This window comes from Vanessa atalanta, chromosome 7 (assembly GCF_905147765.1).
Source record: "Vanessa atalanta chromosome 7, ilVanAtal1.2, whole genome shotgun sequence".
NCBI classification, from domain to species: Eukaryota; Metazoa; Arthropoda; class Insecta; order Lepidoptera; family Nymphalidae; genus Vanessa; species Vanessa atalanta.
In genome coordinates this window covers 8,687,203-8,707,024 of record NC_061877.1, presented here as the reverse complement: position 1 = coordinate 8,707,024, position 19,822 = coordinate 8,687,203, and the positions used below count along the sequence as shown (strand labels likewise).

At 29.6% G+C, this 19,822-nt stretch overlaps 5 protein-coding genes across 5 annotated transcripts in view; 3 read left to right on the top strand and 2 right to left on the bottom strand.

Moving 5' to 3' along the window:
- LOC125065121 (phosphatidylinositol 4-kinase beta) overlaps positions 1-4,005 on the bottom strand; it is a 28,836-nt gene extending 24,831 nt beyond the window's left edge. The window contains exon 1 of the mRNA XM_047672565.1: positions 3,450-4,005. Coding sequence (XP_047528521.1) covers positions 3,450-3,538 — 89 coding nt within the window. The 5' untranslated portion in view covers positions 3,539-4,005. The remainder of the gene's footprint in view (positions 1-3,449) is intronic.
- Positions 4,006-4,722: 717 nt separating this feature from the next.
- LOC125065228 (dynactin subunit 6) lies at positions 4,723-5,912 on the top strand. The gene is made up of 4 exons (XM_047672735.1): positions 4,723-4,887; positions 4,962-5,132; positions 5,225-5,397; positions 5,539-5,912. Exons 1-4 carry the CDS (start codon positions 4,877-4,879, stop codon positions 5,751-5,753), a joined length of 570 nt encoding a protein of 189 aa, XP_047528691.1. The 5' UTR covers positions 4,723-4,876; the 3' UTR covers positions 5,754-5,912.
- Positions 5,913-7,793: 1,881 nt separating this feature from the next.
- Positions 7,794-13,858, top strand: LOC125065346 (ATP-dependent DNA helicase DDX11). The gene is made up of 14 exons (XM_047672897.1): positions 7,794-8,133; positions 8,221-8,341; positions 8,467-8,798; positions 8,888-9,054; positions 9,411-9,651; positions 9,766-10,033; positions 10,331-10,650; positions 10,795-10,983; positions 11,404-11,607; positions 11,997-12,185; positions 12,263-12,378; positions 12,569-12,729; positions 13,479-13,579; positions 13,695-13,858. Exons 1-14 carry the CDS (start codon positions 8,002-8,004, stop codon positions 13,785-13,787), a joined length of 2,634 nt encoding a protein of 877 aa, XP_047528853.1. The 5' UTR covers positions 7,794-8,001; the 3' UTR covers positions 13,788-13,858.
- LOC125065347 (NAD-dependent protein deacylase-like) lies at positions 13,776-15,701 on the bottom strand. Its single transcript, XM_047672898.1, has 4 exons — positions 15,298-15,701; positions 15,032-15,226; positions 14,572-14,731; positions 13,776-14,190 (listed from the first exon to the last, which is right to left on the bottom strand). The coding sequence occupies exons 1-4, from the start codon at positions 15,613-15,615 to the stop codon at positions 13,985-13,987; spliced, it is 879 nt and encodes a 292-aa protein (XP_047528854.1). The 5' UTR covers positions 15,616-15,701; the 3' UTR covers positions 13,776-13,984.
- A 3,698-nt stretch (positions 15,702-19,399) lies between these two features.
- Positions 19,400-19,822, top strand: part of LOC125065230 — a 44,521-nt gene continuing 44,098 nt past the window's right edge. Inside the window, exon 1 of the mRNA XM_047672737.1 lies at positions 19,400-19,472. The gene's annotated coding sequence lies outside the window, so the exon portion shown is untranslated. The remainder of the gene's footprint in view (positions 19,473-19,822) is intronic.

Sequence of the window (19,822 nt, the reverse complement as noted above, 5' to 3'; positions counted from 1 at the left end):
TATACATACAAAAATTAAGCTATTAACTTGTGATATACTTTATCTAATCTAATCGCGTTATGTATCGAATATGTACCTGTTCCAATGATACAATATTATATAAATATATTAAAGCAAAGTTTGGATTATAATATTTACAAACATTTTTTCTCGGTATATTAGGCTGGTTTATCGAATATTTGACTTAAATTTTGCTCATTTCGCTCGTGCCCACCGAAGTGTACTAATATTTTTCATAAGTATTAAAGTTTCTACTTAAATCCTTTTAACGTACTACATTTATATTACTTAGCTATTTTATGGATAAACAATTATCATATTATTTTTAATATGAATGTATGCATAGCAAACTCCGTTAATATATAAATTTCTGGCAATGTTCTAATGGTTAAGCATATAAAATCACAATGAAAAAGGCCTTGGTCGGTCCACCGCACATTGGTTTAATGGAGGTCGCTTACATTCTATTCTAAAAGTCAATTGTTTTTGATTGATAAGTAATGTGAGAACGACTTATGTAAAGTTAGCTGCAAAAATATATAACAATTTTTGATATTAAATTAGTATTTATTATTGTAGCGATATATTATTCTAATATTATAAAGAGGTATGAGAATTTTTAGATTACAAATTTAAGCGTGATATACGCTAAAATTTCTGATCCAAATCGGATATGATGTATATTTATAATATTTTATAATTTTAGGACGGTTAAAGTCTTTGTCTGTATAATTTTTGAGCTATTATAATGAGCAGAAGCTTTCCAAGTAAATACTGTCTAAAAAACTCGATTCAAAAGAAAACTGTAAGTTTGTTGGATGTCTTAATATGTGACTAAGGAATAGTGGTAACGGTTGTTTAAATAAATTGCGAAACGTCGACGACATTTCAAGTGCAAAAACGCCATAAATTGTTTAATTTATTTGACACACAATAATTAATCTTAAGCAAAATAATTTAAACATTTTTCTGTAAATAAAAATATCCTTTTTATATTTTGAATCAGTAGAAAACGAGATATGTATTTGAATCATTATCTTGATTGATTTGAGATCTGTTCACCATAAGTGTGTTTAAAGTGCTTAGGTGTTAGATCGCAAAATGCGTGTCACAAAAAATCTCTAGGCGTCTGCTGCAAAATCCACTGTTAAACTATGCCCATACCACACACGGCTTTTGTAAATGTCGCTATTTCTATATTAAAAAAAAATCACGACGTTAAACTGTTTTTACACGCATATGAGGCTGTTGGTAGTCTATTGTGTAGTCTTGTAAGTTTATTATTATACGGAAGTAAGTTTGTGTTACATATTTTCGATAACAATCATTGAGTGCTCGTGTCCTATTTGTACTTGATCGATAATTAATTGATAAAATATTTTATTAAAACTAGGAACAGTCTTCTACGAAATTAACAAAAAACCCTAAACGTGAAGCCATTGAAATCAATGTAAGCTCTTGTTTCCATGATGAAAAACATCGCTGATCAATATGAAACCTTGTTACCTTGTAGCCTGTATACCGTGAAAACTTGGTTGAATCTTTGTTACTTTTTATAAGTAGATATAAATCGGTAGCTGCTTTAAATATCGAAGCATAGCACAGCATAATAAACGAGTGAATTTTTTAGTAAATTATCCCCTTCAGCAAGAAACCGCCAAAGATTAATTGATGAAATTATTTAAATTTTTAATCTTTAACATAATAGTGAAAATTACCTAGTACTCTGCTCCAGACTAAGATGTCAAAAAATGTTAACGTTAGCGTCAGGAAATCGGGTGCTGCTTTTCGTCGACGGACCGTGCGCCGGCCACTTTTACTTTCGCTCCCGTCCATTCACCTGATCTCAATGCCCTACATACTATACTACCAATATTTACCTGAATCTTGTTTTACTATGACCTAGTTATATTAATGGCATGTACTAATTTCTTAATTACTCTACTTTAATGACTTGACATAATTATATATGTAAGACATTATAATTGGAAAAAGGACTTCTATTACTAGCATCTTGATTATGTCTTATTTTGATAACCTTAAATAAAATATGTGTGTAATTAAATTGCATAAAATAACAGAGCATAAGTAAAACTCTAATATAGAGAGCATTGAATATTATTTCACCAGGCTGTTTTTGTGTAGGTATTCAGATTTGTAATAATTCCTGAAACAATTTACTTATGTTTCTAACAAGTTATTGTTTTCACCCAACCAAGATGAACACATAAAATTACATCCTAGTAACAATTTATTTCATTTACCAACACTACATACTATAGGACAGACAGTAAGACTTTGGATATGGTTTGTTTACTGGGGAAATCTTATCATCAGTTATCATTTTTCATAATATTGTATAAGTCTCATTTGTCAATTTAAAGTATTAGCTATCATTAAAGTAATTTTCATAACATGATTAAGAAAGTAAAGAGTCAAACAATTTTATTATACAAAAACTGTTGCTTTGGTGTATGTGTCCACAAAATAGCAACACTCATAAAAATTATAATATTTAGTTATTCATGTAGCTTCATTCAAATTTTATATCAAAAGCATATTATTTAAAGTCTATGCATGCATATTGTATAATATAAAGGTAAATGTTTATTCATTTTATCTTTGATGGAAAATTCTTCACTTTCAATTATTTATCATATTTATAATTTCAAAACAAAGTATTCCTAAAGAGGATACATTGCAAACGATTGAATCTAGTAACAGGTTTAAATAAATAACAACAATGTTAAACCTGTTACTGATATGGTAACATGTAACTCTTATTGGAGCAGAACTTTGTAACTATAACATTAATAAATTTAATAGCAAAATTATGTGACCGATTAATTTAAAACAATGATTAATCGCACATATATAGTACATTCATGTCTTGAAGAGAATTAATTTGGATAAATATCCTATCTGATCATTGTTAGCAATGTAACTGTAAAATCTAATGAATGATTAGATATATACCTTTACATATTTATGTGAAGTGATTAATTTTTATAAATTTACTGTAAATGAGATATGCAAATGCACCTTCAGGCAAACTTTTTTTCACAGTATTTAATTGTACGGGACTTATAATATGTTTATAAAAGTCTAAAATATATATAAATATTTTTGTAAACAGTTACAAGTGTATTGATATTAGATCAATGATAGTAATAAACACTGAGTATTAAGATAAATAATCGATAACTATGAGGCTGTGATTATATTGGCCTTTACCATGCTAAATGTTAAATAGAATAAAGACTCCTCTAAGGTTGTAAATGTATATTAATGTAACAACTGTAATTTGTATATAGTATATACGCAAATAATTTTAATGATTTTATACATCTAAATTTAGAGTACTAACCGCAAATAAACATATAAATGCTAAATAATTAGCCATACAGATAAATAAACTCACTGTTTACCTCAAGCATTACAAAACTTACCTAAAATCCAAACTAAGGTTTCTTTGGTGAGTAGGAGGTTTGGTCTTGGAATCACTGCGACTTCCGTGTATGGGAACATCTTCCAACATGCTCACACACTGATTTATCCACAACACTCAAAACCCATAACAAAAAAAGTGAAAAATCAAAGAGTAAATAACAACATGGCGTCGATAATGTACCACAATCAGTCGGAAACGTTTCACTACGATTTAGTTCTTTAGCGGCAACGTGATGTGAACGAAAACCTCAAAATTTTACTTATTGATAGTTAAACCCTTCTATTTATTATCACGTAAAAAGAAAATCCACAAAATCCTAAAAAGAATCTTTTTATTTTTGTAGAATACAGAATATAATATAATAGATTCCAATGGATATGTAGATGAAGCAATAAGCACAATTTCAACTAGATAATTTTTTGAATAACATTATTCATTATTGACATTAACTTTATGCAGTTTTTGTTATTTTGTTACACCATAAGTCACGCACAAATATATTTAACGACGACAACGCCACTACCCGTCAATGGTTTTTCCAGACGATGTAGAGTCAGAAAGTATTATAGACTATGATAGATAATTAGGAAGGGGCTTGGGAAACTAAATAAACTCTATTATTTTTGACGGCTTTTTACAGATAACAATTAAAATTTTGACATTCATCCTAAACTATAAATACATTTTTTAAGTGAAAGTTCTTAAAAATCGTAGTTATAAGAGAACGAAAACAAAAAAGATTTTTTATCATTAAATTTTACTTCTACCGTGTTTGAATTACACATTAATTTAATTTACATAACTATGTTTAAGATATTGCATAATTAAACATAAAACTAGACCAAAAACAAGAAAATAAAACAAAGAAAACTTCTGTGTTAAACACATTTATATGAATACTCTTATAATAATCCTGCTTTCGAAATTTTAAGCTTATTTATTATAATTTAACATATAATTAGAAATAAAAGGATGGTATTGCTTTAATGTTGTATTGAATCAATAATATAGTAGTAATTTTCTTTTTGAAACTGTAGAGACCGAAACGAAAAATGTTAACGTTTTGGATCTGAAAGACATTGTATGTCCAAGATTTTTGTAGGGTATCGCAAGCAACTGAACATTTTTATTTATTGATAAAGATAGTAATTTGGCATGATTATGAGCTTTTGTTAAAAATTAACAGTAACAGTGAAACATTAGTACCAAAAAGAGAAAAAACTCGCCGAGCTGAAAAATGGTGACTTGACAGTTGACACTTGACATCTCCTATCGACTATGACAAATTGTCTACACAACTGCAATTTGAAAAGTAAAAATGAAATCATCATCCTCAATTCATAAATAAAAAGCAAAATATTTAATAGAAGTTTAAATATATTTGGTCATCGGTTTCATTTAGTTTCAAGGTGTTATAGTTTCAAAATGTCGCAAAAGTGAGTTTAACATTTGTGTTCAACGTTTGTTATTATTACAAGATATGAAGTAATCTGTTTTTTTATACTTGCAGTATTAAAATTTTACCTGGTGCAACTGTGTGTGAGGATTGTACATTAGAAGGGGATATAACAATCGGTGGAGGGACAGTCATTCACCCAAGAGTTACTATCATTGCTGATGGTGGCCCAATTATTATAGCTGAATATTGTATTATAGAAGAATATTCCACAATTATACATAAGTAGAATTTTAATTTCTCTTTATTTAAAATATAGTTTTATCAATATTTAGTTATTTCTGCAAAAGTTGTCTAACATAGTTCACCTTTTTCAGGAAAAGTGAAAAACAAGAGAATCCACCAAAACCGCTGTTTATAGGTGCTCATAATGTTTTTGAAGTGGGATGTCGGTTAGAGTCTTCATTTGGCCATATTGGAGAGAGTAATGTGTTTGAATGCAGATCATTTGTTGGTGTTAATGTAAAAATTGGTAGTGGATGTGTTATTGGTAAATATTCCTTCCTTATGATAATTAATGTATTATGTAAATTTAGTTACATCATTACATTTATTTTAATAATATAATATTTTATCATTATAATAATATTTCAAATAGTATACTTTCTAAATTTTATAAAATACTTTATAGGTGCAGCATGTAATTTAACTGTAACACAAACATTAGCAGATAACACAGTTATTTGGGGGTCGGAACATCATAACAGAGAAGCTCTAGAAAAGCAACCTTCCCAGCTATTACAATTGGACTTTCTCAGCAAAGTAATGCCAAATTATCACAGGCTAAGGAAACCAAATGTACATAAACGTTTGCCTTCCAGACAATCACAAGAAATTTCAAAATAATCCTTTGAAATCTTGTGTTTAATATTAATTAAATACTCTTAAAAATATAATACTGCTTGCTAAATTTTAAGCTTAATATTATGTTTAATAATGTAAGATATAATTGTCTTTTAATTTATCGAGATAAATATTATCAAATCTTCTGTTTTTAATACCTTATGTTTGGGTTTTATTTAAACCTAACTTTTTATTACAAAATACTTGATGTATTCACCAACTTGCACTTTTCAGCTTGTGTCTCTGATACAAAACCAAAATATAAATGCTTAGTAAACCTTGCAAATGTAAAAAATAATGTTCTTTATTATTGAACCTATAATATAATATTCACACATGCACAGATACAGCATGGCCAACAACCATTCATTTTAGACCTCTAAATAAAACCAATAATGAGAGTACATGCACATGTAATCTCAAATTTTGTTATAAACACTTATTTGTAAACAATCTGTGGAAGCTATTTAAAATACAATATGTATAGTATAATGTAGAACAGACCTATTCTATAGTAATGATTATATGATCTAATCATTTCTAATAAAAAAACTAATGTTTGTTTAATATGAGAATGATAAGACTGTAGACTCGCCCTTGGTTCAAATCCTTGATGAAATTAGGTGTTTGAGAGCGGCTTTTTTAACGTAACTTCCTGACATGTCACAAAATATCCCTAAATCATCTTACGGTTCCTTTCCCATGCTTCAGTTTTTTTTATTAGCTCGACACCAGCATCAGTTGTCGAGCGACCTATTGGAAACCCAAATTGTTTGTTGCATAGTAGCATCATGTTTTTTTAAAAAATGTTATATTATAGTTATCAAATTCCGCTGTATCAAACTGGGCTAAAAAATACTATAGTAAATTACAAAAATCTAATTTACTATGTAAGGTAACTGATTGTAGATAAAAGTGTCATCTAGATTTAATGGTAGACAAATTATTATTAAAAAAAATAACAGATACTTGTAACCTAGTGTACATGACACTACCATTTTATTTCTATAATTAAAATTTTGATATTTTCTCTCATTCTAACTCAATGCCAGTAGACATTTTCTGTCCTACACAATTACTCTATAGAACTAGCTTTTGTAGGCATTTTATTCAGTACAGTTAAAACTTGGCAACTTTCGAAAATAGAACCTAATCAATTCTTTAAGGAACTCTCGTTCCCGGAACAACCCTGCAAGCCCTCATTTTTGTAGATGTCCATTGGCAGTGGTAGTCACTTTCCATCAGGTGAGCATACAGACAATTTACCTCCTATTCAATTAAAACAATAAGAATATTACCTCTAAGGACAGAGTTATCAAAAATTGTTGCATCATGAGTAGAACCTGGCCATTGTGCAACAACATTTATAAACTTTAAATCAGCATCACAGACTGCTTGGACATTCAAAGAAAAGGAACCATCAGTTTCTAAATTCCTCTCCTATTACTTGACCTACAAAAAAATCTTTAAATTTAAATTAAAAAAAAACAACAAAATATGAATATTTATTTTGTTTTGGGTAATATTTACATAGAGACTGTATGCGGATGTGTACAATCAATTGCTCCAAGACCCTGTGGAAATCCAGCGATTTCATAAAATTTATCTGCTCCTCTCCTCTCCGAAATTAAAAGTCTAAAAGTGATGGCTTAAACTTGTATGAACTTTCGCCTGACGGCCGTGAGCGCTGAGCGCATCCAGGGACCAGGACTCAGGACGGCAGCGCTTGCCGTAATTGTTAACATAGAAATTCATAAAATTGTTTTGAGCGCCCAAAACGCAGTTTTCTGAGCGCGCATATAGAGTGCCTAAATATTTTGGTGAGGTCGTGATTGTACGAGTATACTCTTTGGTACCTTCTGGCATTTGCGACTATTGACTACTTCATTAATACATATTTTTTCTAACAAACTGACCGTTCGCAGTGCAGAGCTTATAGATAATACCAGATTACCAGCTAATATAAGTGTATTATCTATGGATAATACATAATACATGTAAACTGGCAGAGCTTCTGTCAGACCCTGACAGATGCATCTGTGAAGTGTATATAATATAATTTGGCGCCAAGTCTCAATACTTAATAGTAATTCTACTATATAGTCTAAATAATATTAATGCTAATAAGATTTTAATAGAACATATGTATGTGGTTAATGAATATTAAGTTGTGGTTTAAGTAACATATTAAATATAAGATTTTCTAAAAAAACTAATTATTTTAAAACAAGCCTAAACAATAATAAAGACAATGAGTGAAATTATGAATCCCTCATTTTCATTTCCTTTTCAACCTTATGAAATCCAAAAAAAGTTTATGAACGAACTCTATTTAACAATTGAAAATAGAAAATGTGGTATATTTGAAAGTCCCACTGGAACCGTAAGTTGTTTTTGTAATGTAGTAATAAATAAATAAACAAAATTTATATGACTTAATTTGTCATTTAAATATTATGTGTTATGTCAGGGTAAATCATTAAGCATTTGTTGTGGCGCCCTGCAATGGCTAAAAGACAGCAACAAGAAAATTTTAGAGGATCTAACAAAGGAAATAAGTCAAATTAAACTTGAACTTTCAATCAAAGCAGGTAAATTATATTAATTTACATTATAGTAAAATTTTTGAAAGTGTAAATTTGATAACTCTTATAAAAAGAATTTATTTGAAAAACTAAGTGATATTAAAATAATTAATAACGGTTATAAACTACAGATACTGATGATTGGCTCCAAGAAGAGTATAATAAAATAAAAAAGAACCAAATTTTAGTAAACTTGCAAATGAAATTCAACAGTATAACACAGAAAGCAAAAGAGTTTGATGAATTAAAAAAGAAAACTATTAAACATAACATTAGTGTTAATAAAAATGATTATTTTATTAAAGAAAGAGACAAAGATAAAGAAACAAATAATGATCACATATCAGAAGAAAAAGAAAATATTGATGATCAAGATCTTATTATAGAGGAATGTGAAAATAGGGAAGATGATTCTGACAATGAAGAAATAAATTTAGATACTAATGAAGAAAATAACACAAAGGTGTTACAAATAGAATATGGATTAAAATTTAATGAGATTACTTTTTCTACTTGCATCTGTCTAAATAAATAAGTTTGAAATGTTTGCAGATTTATATAAGCAGTAGAACTCATAGCCAACTGTCACAGTTTGTAGGTGAAATCAAAAGGACGATTTTTAAAGATAACACTAGAGTAATCACTCTTGCATCGAGACAGCATTACTGCATAAACTCTGATGTTAATAAATTAAAAAATGGTAATCTTATTAATGAAAGGTGAGATATTAATGTCATTCAATTTGTTGTCTAATTGCTATTAAAAGCTATTATTTTAATTTTGTAATGTTATTAATAATACTGCTTAAAAATACTAAGATAATAATAAAACCTAGTTATTTCAGATTAATAATGCACTGATTCCTGATAAGTTAGTAATAAAAATTAAATAGTTGGAACTTCATTAATATTCAGCATTAGTTTTTATTTGTTGGACTATTTCCTTTTATTAAATTAAGCCTTTATTAAGTGGTGCAGTTGTCACTGTGTAATTTTTGTTTAGTTCATTCTTAGTATATTTTTTAATATTTGTTTTTAATCTCTCTTAAGTATGCAATATCATTATTATTTTACAGATGCCTTGATATGCAGAAATCTAAAACAAAGTCCACTTCCATTGCTGAAGAGGGTAAAGTGTTAAAGAAAACAAAGACAAAATCTTGTTCAGCATGTCCATACTATAATCAGAACAATATAGCTAAGTTAAAAGATCAGTTACTAATTGAAATAATGGACATGGAAGACATAATAAAGTGTGGAAAACAATTGAAAGCTTGTCCATACTATGCATCCAGGATGGCTTTGGATGAATCAGAGGTATGTTTTGTTTCTATTCAATATGACAGATAGATCTGAAAATTAAATAATTGTAATGTTTTCAAATGAATGTATTATAAAACTTTTTTTTATGAATTTGATTATAAATTTCAGGTAGTTTTAATAAGCCATGCCGGTATAGTAAGCAGTGGAGCGAGATCAGGGATTTCTTTAAAATTGAAAGATAATGTTTTAATCTTAGATGAAGCTCATGGTCTGACTGCAGCTTTAGAGAATGCTCATTCGGCTCCAGTGTCTTTTAAACAATTAGGATCTGTAAAGACATTTTTGGAATTCTACATTAACAAATACAGAACTCGTTTTAGTAGCAAGAGTCTTTTACAATTGAATCAAGTTAGTTTTATAGTTGGAAAGTTATTAGGTATAAAACAATTTTTTACTTATTTATTAATTTTTTTATGAAACAAGCACTTTGTAACTCTATATTTAGAACTTTTATACATTCCTTTTTTTAACATAAGTTATTAAATCAGTATGTAGTTAGTCAACTTTTATATTCCATTGAGAAAATGCATTAACCCAGAAAAAAAAATAGTATTTTATCAACACCTTATATACAATGTGTGTCATTTTTAAATTGAAAAATTACCTATTATATACATTTTTATCGAAGATACATAGGATTATGAAAATATAGAGTTAGAATGTGATTTTTAAGGTCTGATAAAACCAAAAGCGACAAATGATAAGAAGCAACAAGCAACAATATACACACTAGAGGATTTCGTTATAAAATCTGAAATAGATCATATGAACATACGTCCCCTAGTGGAATTCTGTAGAAATACTAGACTTGCCCCAAAATTACATGGCTTTTCGTTAAGATACAGTCAGCAAGGACTCATGGAGGAAAATAAAAAAGAACCAATCAACAAAAAGGCTAATTTTAAGGAATTTCTTAGTAACATATCAAAGAAGAAAGATGAACATGAGCAACTTGTAAATGCACCAAAATTAGACATAAAATCAAATAATCAGGTACCTACATATTTTTCTATCATATTATATTAATAGGATTGCTATGTTCATAACTTAACTTTTTGTTGAAAATATAAAGTTGTAATAATATTATGTGTGTAACAACAATGTTATAGTCCAAGTAAAAATGAAGTACATTTTTAGATGCCTGTATTATCAACGGAAACATCAGCTGGTAGTGGGTTATACGCGGTTCTGGATTTTTTGGAGAGGTTGTGCGACCGAAGCGAAAATGGGAGAGTTTTAGCACATGTTGGGGATACTGGACACCTCAAGTATCTCCTTTTGAACCCAGCAGAACATTTTGAGCAAGTTGTCAGTCAGTGTCGATCTGTAAGTCTTCTCAACTCTTCAGAAAATTTACGAGGCTCTGTTTAAGATATATTATTATGTGTAAAGTAGACGGGAGGGATGTGCATAATAAGATTTATATATTGCTTTTATTTTTGTTTAATCATTTATTATAGAATATATTATAGAATAATATATTATAAAATAATTTTACTTATTCTGATATCATAAATCTGAAAAGTTTATATGATATCTCGGGAACGACTAGACGGTTTTTTTTTTATATATAAGTTCATAATAAGCGAAGTAATAAGCTGAAATCACATTCAACTTGAAAAACTCTTATTCACTTTTTTACATACTTCTTTTCTATGATATAGGCTTTATACTAACGCCATTTAAACTTTAGGTACTAAATAATAGTATAAGGTAATAGTTTTAAATGTTTATTTAATATTTCAGGTCATTCTAGCAGGAGGTACAATGGAACCGGTGAATGAGTTTCAAGCCTTGCTAACAAACAACCAATTAAGCACAGAATGTGTTAATATAGTAAAATGTGAACATGTTGTGGCGCCAGAGAATGTGTTGGGTGTTTGTCTATCGAAAGGTCCCTCTAACGTCAGTTTGAATTTTTTATATGAAAACCGAACTTCTATAGACTTGGTAAGAATTTTTATTACACCTTCTAATATTTATAATCTAAATCAGTAGCAGAAGGATTTCTCTATAATGCTACTTGCATTGTCATAATCATTCTCCACAAGTGAGGATACTTTTGGCCAGCAATAGGAAATAACATAACTCTTGGCAAACTGAAAGTCTAACTTTTAATTTTAATTTGACGATTTCATTTGCTGTTGTCGACGTTACTGTTAAAATTTTATTCAATCCCAATTTTCGTTTGCCATAATACACTTAGATGTAGCCTCGTAATCTGTTTCGATAAGTAAAATATTATTGGTAGATTTACTAAAATTTCTAACATTATTTATAAAATTTACTGATTCAAAAATAACTATCCCATTTAAAATTCTACTTTTATATATTTTTAGTTGAATGAAGTCGGTCGCATACTAAGAAACGTTTGTAGTATAGTACCCGACGGTGTCGTATGTTTTCTTCCATCATACTCTTACGAACAGATGTTATACGATCATCTGAATTGCAGTAAAGTTATTGAAATTATAAGTAAAAAGAAAAAGATATTCCGGGAACCTAAATCAGCGTCGGAAGTTGATGAGGTATATTTTTTTATCGATATATTTTAATCCATAAAACGATATAAATTCATATACCATTATGTTTTATGTGCTTACAGGTTTTACAAAAGTATGCCGCGGCCATAAATGGTAAAGGTACAGGGACAGGAACTCAGAATGGTGCTCTCTTATTTAGTGTGGTTGGTGGAAAATTAAGTGAAGGTTTGAATTTCAGGTACATATAATCTTTTACTTCTGATTTTGGTATTTTCACTTCCATATGTTCTATATCTATGTTTTTTTTTTAGATACAATGCTATACAACACTAGAGGTGCAATAATTATTTCTTAAATGACACTTTGCTTTTACAAAAGTGAACAATATTCTTTATTACAAAACGATGTGAATAAAAATTTTGTTTCAGCGACAATTTAGGTCGGTGTGTTATGGTAATCGGCATGCCTTATCCAAACGTAAAATCCCCGGAACTACAAGAAAAGATGAGTTATATGAACAAAAGAAATCTTGGTGCAGGAAGCATTTATTATGAAAATTTGTGTATGAAAGCTGTCAATCAGTGTATTGGTAAATAAAATATATATGTAAAGTAAAGTTAATGCGACCAATTTTATTAAAACCATACCTTTATGTCATTGAAGTCAAAGACAAGCTGCACCGACCTCAAATAGTTTGAGACAAAGGCAGAGCAAAAGAAGAAGCTATTTGTTGTATTCAAATCTAAATTAATATTGCCTTACTCTTCTTGCATAGATTTCCCATCGGATATCACCAATTAATAAAATTACAGCAAAACATACAACATCACATTTTGGATAACTATAAATATATTAAACTGAAAACTGAGGTTCCGACAAATGCTGAATAGAATAAAATTGTGAACTTGTTGCTAGAATTTAAATATACTAAACCCGAATTGCGAAGTGCGACACATGACGACAACTAGTAGTGATTATTACTTTACCTTTGCTTAAGCTTTGGATCTTCAATGTTTTAGTTAAGTCTCTTTAAAGCTAGTGAATGTAATATCTGGTAACAGTATCATACCTGCTAAGTATAATCCCACTAGAGCAATCAAACACATTTCATTAAGATGAAGAGGCCGACATATAAGCTGTCCATAATGGTTCCCTAAGAAATTTATGATTAACAATATAGATGACAATGTTCGGCTGAATAGCCCATTTTGCCAGAAGAGTATGAGTCCAACTAGATTTCTAATATTTTTCTAAAATCCTGTTCATAAACTGTAAAATAATTTAGTTTTACATCTACTTTCATACTGTGTTAATTAATTTATGTAATTGTATTTTCAGGTAGAGCTGTGAGGCACGTTAATGATTTTGCTTGTGTATTGCTAGTAGATGAAAGATATTCTAGACCTCAAACCATTTCAGCATTGCCTTCATTTGTACAGGTAATATTAATATATTTAAAAAAACATCTATAATTAACTATAACAAGTCAAAACAAATATATTATTATTAGTAATATAATGATAGATGACAGCACAATAATTTTTCATTTTTCAGAAATCTCTAATATCAAACTGTACATTTGGACAAACAATGGGATGTGTGGCTAAGTTTTTTGCAAGACAAAGAGAAAAAAAATTTATGGTTTAAAAATAATTTATTTTAAAATTTTACACATACAACTCTAATTCTAATAGCTGTGATAAAAATCTTTTTTGTTGTTTTTTTGTTATTATTTAACTATACCTAATTCCTAACATTTTTAACTTGGGAAATTAAAAAACTAATAACATGTCAATAATATGATAACAATTAGCTTACAACTATACACTCCTATCCTATCCCACTTAATCTGATAAAGCTACTGGTAGTGTTTTTCCACATGGCCCTTCAAAGTAATAATGAAAATCTGGTGTAGCCGGTGTAGGTTCAATATTAAATTCAGCAACAATAGCTCCCCTCTGAGCTGCTTGGGGTGCAAACATTGCAGCAGGGTACACTACAGAAGATGTTCCTACTACAAGACATACATCACAGCTTTCCATGGCTTCTCCTAAACAAAGATAAATTAGGTAATTTTATCTTATTCAAATTTATGTTTGCAAAGTTGGCAATTATTATTTTAACATAATGTAAAATAGTTTATAGGTGAAAAGAGTGTTATTTATTGTATATTTAGCCATATGAGTAATAAAGAAAAGTAAAAGTACCAGTGGTTTTGTTTCATGTTCTAATTTTTTTTATCTGCATTCAAATTATACTCTATATTAATATGTAATATGGTTATACCGAACAATCAAACACCATATGCAGCACTTTTAAGTTTCCATAGAATACCTACATATCAGGCTTGTATTGGTTCAAAGTATTGTATGATTAAAAGCAGTTTTCTAAATAAATGCAATTTTATGATTATATACATTAAAGTGTTTACCAGCTTTCTCCAAAATAGCAGGTTCTAAACTTTCACCAAACCAGATAATATGTGGTCGTAAGAGGCCACTGCAATTTTCTTTTTTACAGTGTGGTAAAGATTTAATTGGGATATCTGATCCAACTATATTGGCATCTGGTGCACCCCGATTGGCTAAAGCCTATAAAAGCAAGCATAAATCAATGTTAAATGTAAATTTTTTTGCAGCTAAATTTTTATCTGTAACTTTGTTTCTTCAAATTTATTTTTTAAGAATAACAATAATTTCATTATATAGTAGTTAACTAAAATTACAATAAATATCGATTAGAAGATAAAATTGTAAAAATATTTATATTAAAACCTTAGGATAAAAAATATTTTTGTATATATTTTAATTGTAACTAATTAACTTAAAGTGTTTCATTGTAATTAAATAAGAATATAGACTATATTTTAACTAAATTAAAGAAGATTGTACCTCACAAATTGGAATGTCTGTGTTTGCTAAAACTTCTTTGCATTTAGTGCAACGAGTCTTGAATAAGTTACCATGAAGTTCAATTAGATTTTTTGTACCAGCTCTTTCATGGAGACCATCAACATTCTGAGTTATAACTGTTACTTTTTTTTCAACACCATATTTCATTTCAAATTTAGCTATAGCTATGTGTCCCTAGAAATAATTAAATTTTACAAAGTGGAAATAAAACCATTTTAAATGGAAAATAGTTAAATTAGTATTACTGCGTTAGGTTGTGCTTGTGCAGCTACTTCTCGCCTGTAGTGATAAAATTCCCAAACCAGACTAGGACTACTTCGGAATGCCTCTGGCGTTGCTAAAGAAGATGCCTGATATTTTCTCCAATATCCTCCAGCTCCTCTGAACGTTGGTATTCCTGATTCAGCACTTATCCCGGCGCCTGATAAAATTACGATTTCTTTTGCGGCTTTTAATGATTCCTTAAACTTTACGATATCACTAGATTGACGAGTTGCCATAGTTTGGAAATGGATTGGATGTCTAACTACACTACGTATGACCCTGACTAAGATTATGCACATAATAATTGATTCAATATTATAAACAAAGCAATCATATGTGATTTAGAGAATGTAAATATTTTTATGTAATGACAGTCAGCTGACAAGTTTTGATAGTCAAATTGTCAATGACACTGTTACTAAATTTTAGTCACTAAAATTTAAAAACAATCGATATATTAGATTCTTCCGCCGGTTCTTCTCAGGTCCGAGGTGTTAAATTCCGAACCGGTGGTAGATTTTTGACTATCAATAAGCAAGTGTAAACACTTACTATTCTGAATAGACTTTAGACTTTGACTTTGTACTTTGAATTAAAATGACAAGAATTATAGTTTGAAACTGGAAGAGTTAAAAATTGCTTTCCTATTGTCTACAATATTGTACACTTTAAAAAGGTCTAGAAAAAACTCCGCGATGGTATATGTCTTAGAGATAGGGATAACCCAAAATAACCAATTTTTATCCTTTACTTTTTATAAGAAATTTAATGTAAAAAGTTAATGTAATAATAATATGTATCAATATCAAACTTAGTTAATACATTTTTATACGAAGATGTTGCTGAACAATAAACAATTTGATTTTATAAAGGGTCGCTATACAACTGACACTTAAGACGAGTGTCTCATCAAAAGTATTTTTGAGGCTTGGGGCGAGTCACAGGATGCCTTGGGGATGCTTAGGGCCTTCGATTATGTGCAACGTGAAACACTAGTCAAGGACTAGACACTACGTCATTTATGGTTAAACTTTTTGATTTCGTACCTAAGCAATTGAATACAAAGGATTGATAATATCAAGAGATCTTCTGGGGGTCTGGTTCGTATGGGGATCCCTCAAGGATCTATTCTTGGTCCATTTTTCCTTCTCATTTATATAAATGAAAAAACTTTATAATTTGAATAACAAGTACAAGCTAGTTTTGTTTGCTCATGACACTTCGTTGACTTTTTAAGTAAAAAGACACCAACCCATATGGCTTGGCGTCGTCTGGCGATGTAAACAAAAATAGTACATATGTTTAGTGTCAATAATTTTCTGTTTGTTATGTATGCGACCACACTATGGAGGTACATTAGGACATCGTGTTCACCGAGACCACCGACGACGGCCCGGTACAAGCAACCCTTGCGCAACATCACGCCGCCCAACAACGGACCACACCGATCTTTCTTTATAATTTCTGTGTCTCTTAGAATTAATAAAAGTATTCATATAAATAATATAATAATTGGTTCTGAGGGCATTTTGTGTTACAACCTCAACACATGAAGTAGTTTAATTAAATTAGTATTAATATTTGTAAAATAAGTTTGTGAATTAAAATAAATTCACTTTTAAAGTACTTTCGGTTTTTTTTAAGTCCTTCGGCTGCGAACGACGTAATTTGTTTAATAGTTAGAAGACTAAACAATAGCATAATATAAATATGAAAAATTGCATTTTGAATTCAACTGTTGAAAAAAAAAAGATCGGAGTAAGAAAAGTCCCGCTGAGTTTCTTTCGTCAGTTTTTCTTAGGTGTCGAGGTGTTGCTTTTGGAACCGGTGGTAATTTTTTTTCTTGAAAATCAATAAGTAAGTGTTTCTATAGGGAATTAAAAAAATCGTCAATTAAGAAAGTGAAATTTGGAATGAAAATGTTCCGGAAGTTCTACATTTTCGTTATATATATACCTATATATATAAAAAAACGGTCTTTAGAATTTAGATTTTGTTTGAAAAACAGCATTAGCAGCGTTTTTATTTATCTATAAGGGCGGATTTGGGGATTTAAGTTTTTATGGACGTTCTTCATATTTGAAGTTAGTCAATATGTTACAACAGATTACAAAAATTCTTTAAGAATATTGTTACAGTTTTTCAAAATTCATCCTTTAAGATGGTTATATAGGATTAGGTTGGAAATAATGTAGAGTATGTTAGATTTGCATTTGCCTCAATGCAACGTTGCACTATGCTTTTATCTGACTGAATACACCACTGGTAGCATACCAAGTATTTATATTTGGGTTATGTTTATCAGGTACCTATTAAATTAATTATTATACAACCATCAAAAATGTCATTGGTAAATAATTAAAAAATGTTTTTGTTTTATATTTGTTTATCTACAACAAAATGGAACTTTGTTGAAAAGGAATATTTGACTTATACAATGACTCCCTAGTTTTGTTTGGATAAAACCTACTTACATATAAATAAGGTCATATCAGGTTGATATTTAGTAAGATATATACGGAGATTGGTAAATTAATAATATACAACATCCAGTTAAAATTTAAATCGACCCTTCAAATGAAAATCCCAATTTTTTAACAACGCAGTATATATTAAAATCGACAGCCACCATTATAAGGCAACTAAATTCACTGAAATACAAATCTATTCACGACTCAAGTAAATAAAGGCAAACCAAGGACAAGGAAAAAAATTACTGAACACACTATTGAGCTCCTAGATGGTAACTGATTATAGATCTATTCACTCACGACGTCGCCCTGTTAATATTTCTTACAGCTCCATTGTCTAGGGGCGGTGGTGATCACTTACCATCAGGTGGCCCATATGCTCATCGGCCAATCTATACCATAAAAAAAAACTAAAAAGGAAAATTTCATGTATCAATAATATAAGAATATTACCATATTAAGTCGCAAATATAATTTTGTCAAAGATTTATCTCCATGATGCGTGAAATTGTTAATATATCAATCATCAATTTCAAATAACGAAAATACAATACTGATAAGAACAAAACGACAATTTTCCAAGAATAATGTGTAGTACATGTTTACCATAACCATGAGATAAAAAAAGGAATGAAAAGATTCTTAACATAATAGTATAAAATCATCGTAAAACGTTAAATAGGGTATACAATTTCGTGTATATAATTTAACATAAAATGCGCATTAATGAATGGACAGCTGATATTAAGTCGCTGAGTTGAAATCACCACTCGAACCAGCATCATTTTCACGTTTATCCAAGAAACGAATTATAATTTGTGAAACATTAGGTACTTCAGTATATAATACATGTAAATAATAATGTTGTATCTAAACTAAGCACTATTTAAACAGCTCATATATCCAATAAGCACAATATTCAGAGACTAGGCTACGTTATGACTCAATTTATAATACGCGTAGCATATTTTATACACTAAAAATATATACTAAACAAAAAAATATCTCTGGCGTAAATAATTCCGATATATGACGGTTACATTACAATACATACCTACAAATAAAGTGCTAAGAACAAATAACGTTATGAGCACTGAAAGGCGCATAGCCGTTGTATTACAAATTCAATTACTCCAGACGCAAGCTCTGGTAAAGACAAATTCGATTTCGAGCGTTACGCTTTTGCCTTCATTTCGTACTTGTATAATTGCAGCAAAACTAGAATTTTTAATACGTAATAGTTAAGTGATTTTTCTTAAGACCACTATAGATTGACTTAAGTATTAACATATATCTGAATCTCTTTTAGTATAACACTTTAAAGTAGGCCACGAAAAGTATAGTTGATTTAGAAAGAGACACACTTGTAAGGATTAAAGCTAAAATATTTATTTAGATATTGCGTTATGTAGTTTTATGAACAGAACAAAAATATAGGTATTGGAAATCACTTCAATTTGTAAGTAGTAATATAGTTTGAAATAAATACCACGCTTTGAGCTCTGCGGCATTTTTATGAATACAGACACCTGTATTAGTGAACGAAACCATTGACGTCATAGGTTTTAGCGCAAGCGCATTGACCAGCCTCGCCATCGCATACGAAGGGATGAGAGCGCGTGTCGCAGTTTCTAACGGCGGACGTTCCTAGTCGCAGCTTGAAGCCATCGAAACGCGGGAAACCGGTGAGTTACTTAAATTAAAATATTTTATGTAGATTTTAGTAGTTATTTATCATTTTGGCTACAAATATAATTATTATAAATAACGTCCAGTATTCAGCCTTCTGAGTAAGTTGTGTTCAGTTTTGTAACGTCTAACGTAGAAATTTAGGAACATTAAATGCCGACGCACAACGCCACTAGGAACATTTCTAAGCTTCTTGAAGTAATTTTATACATTACATATATTGATATCACAGCTCACGTACATTATTATTTTTGACTTATCGCCTTAAGTAACATTATTTAATGGGATCCTTCTTCTAAATTCTTACCCTAACGAATTAAAGATTACTTCAAATTTATTAAAGTGT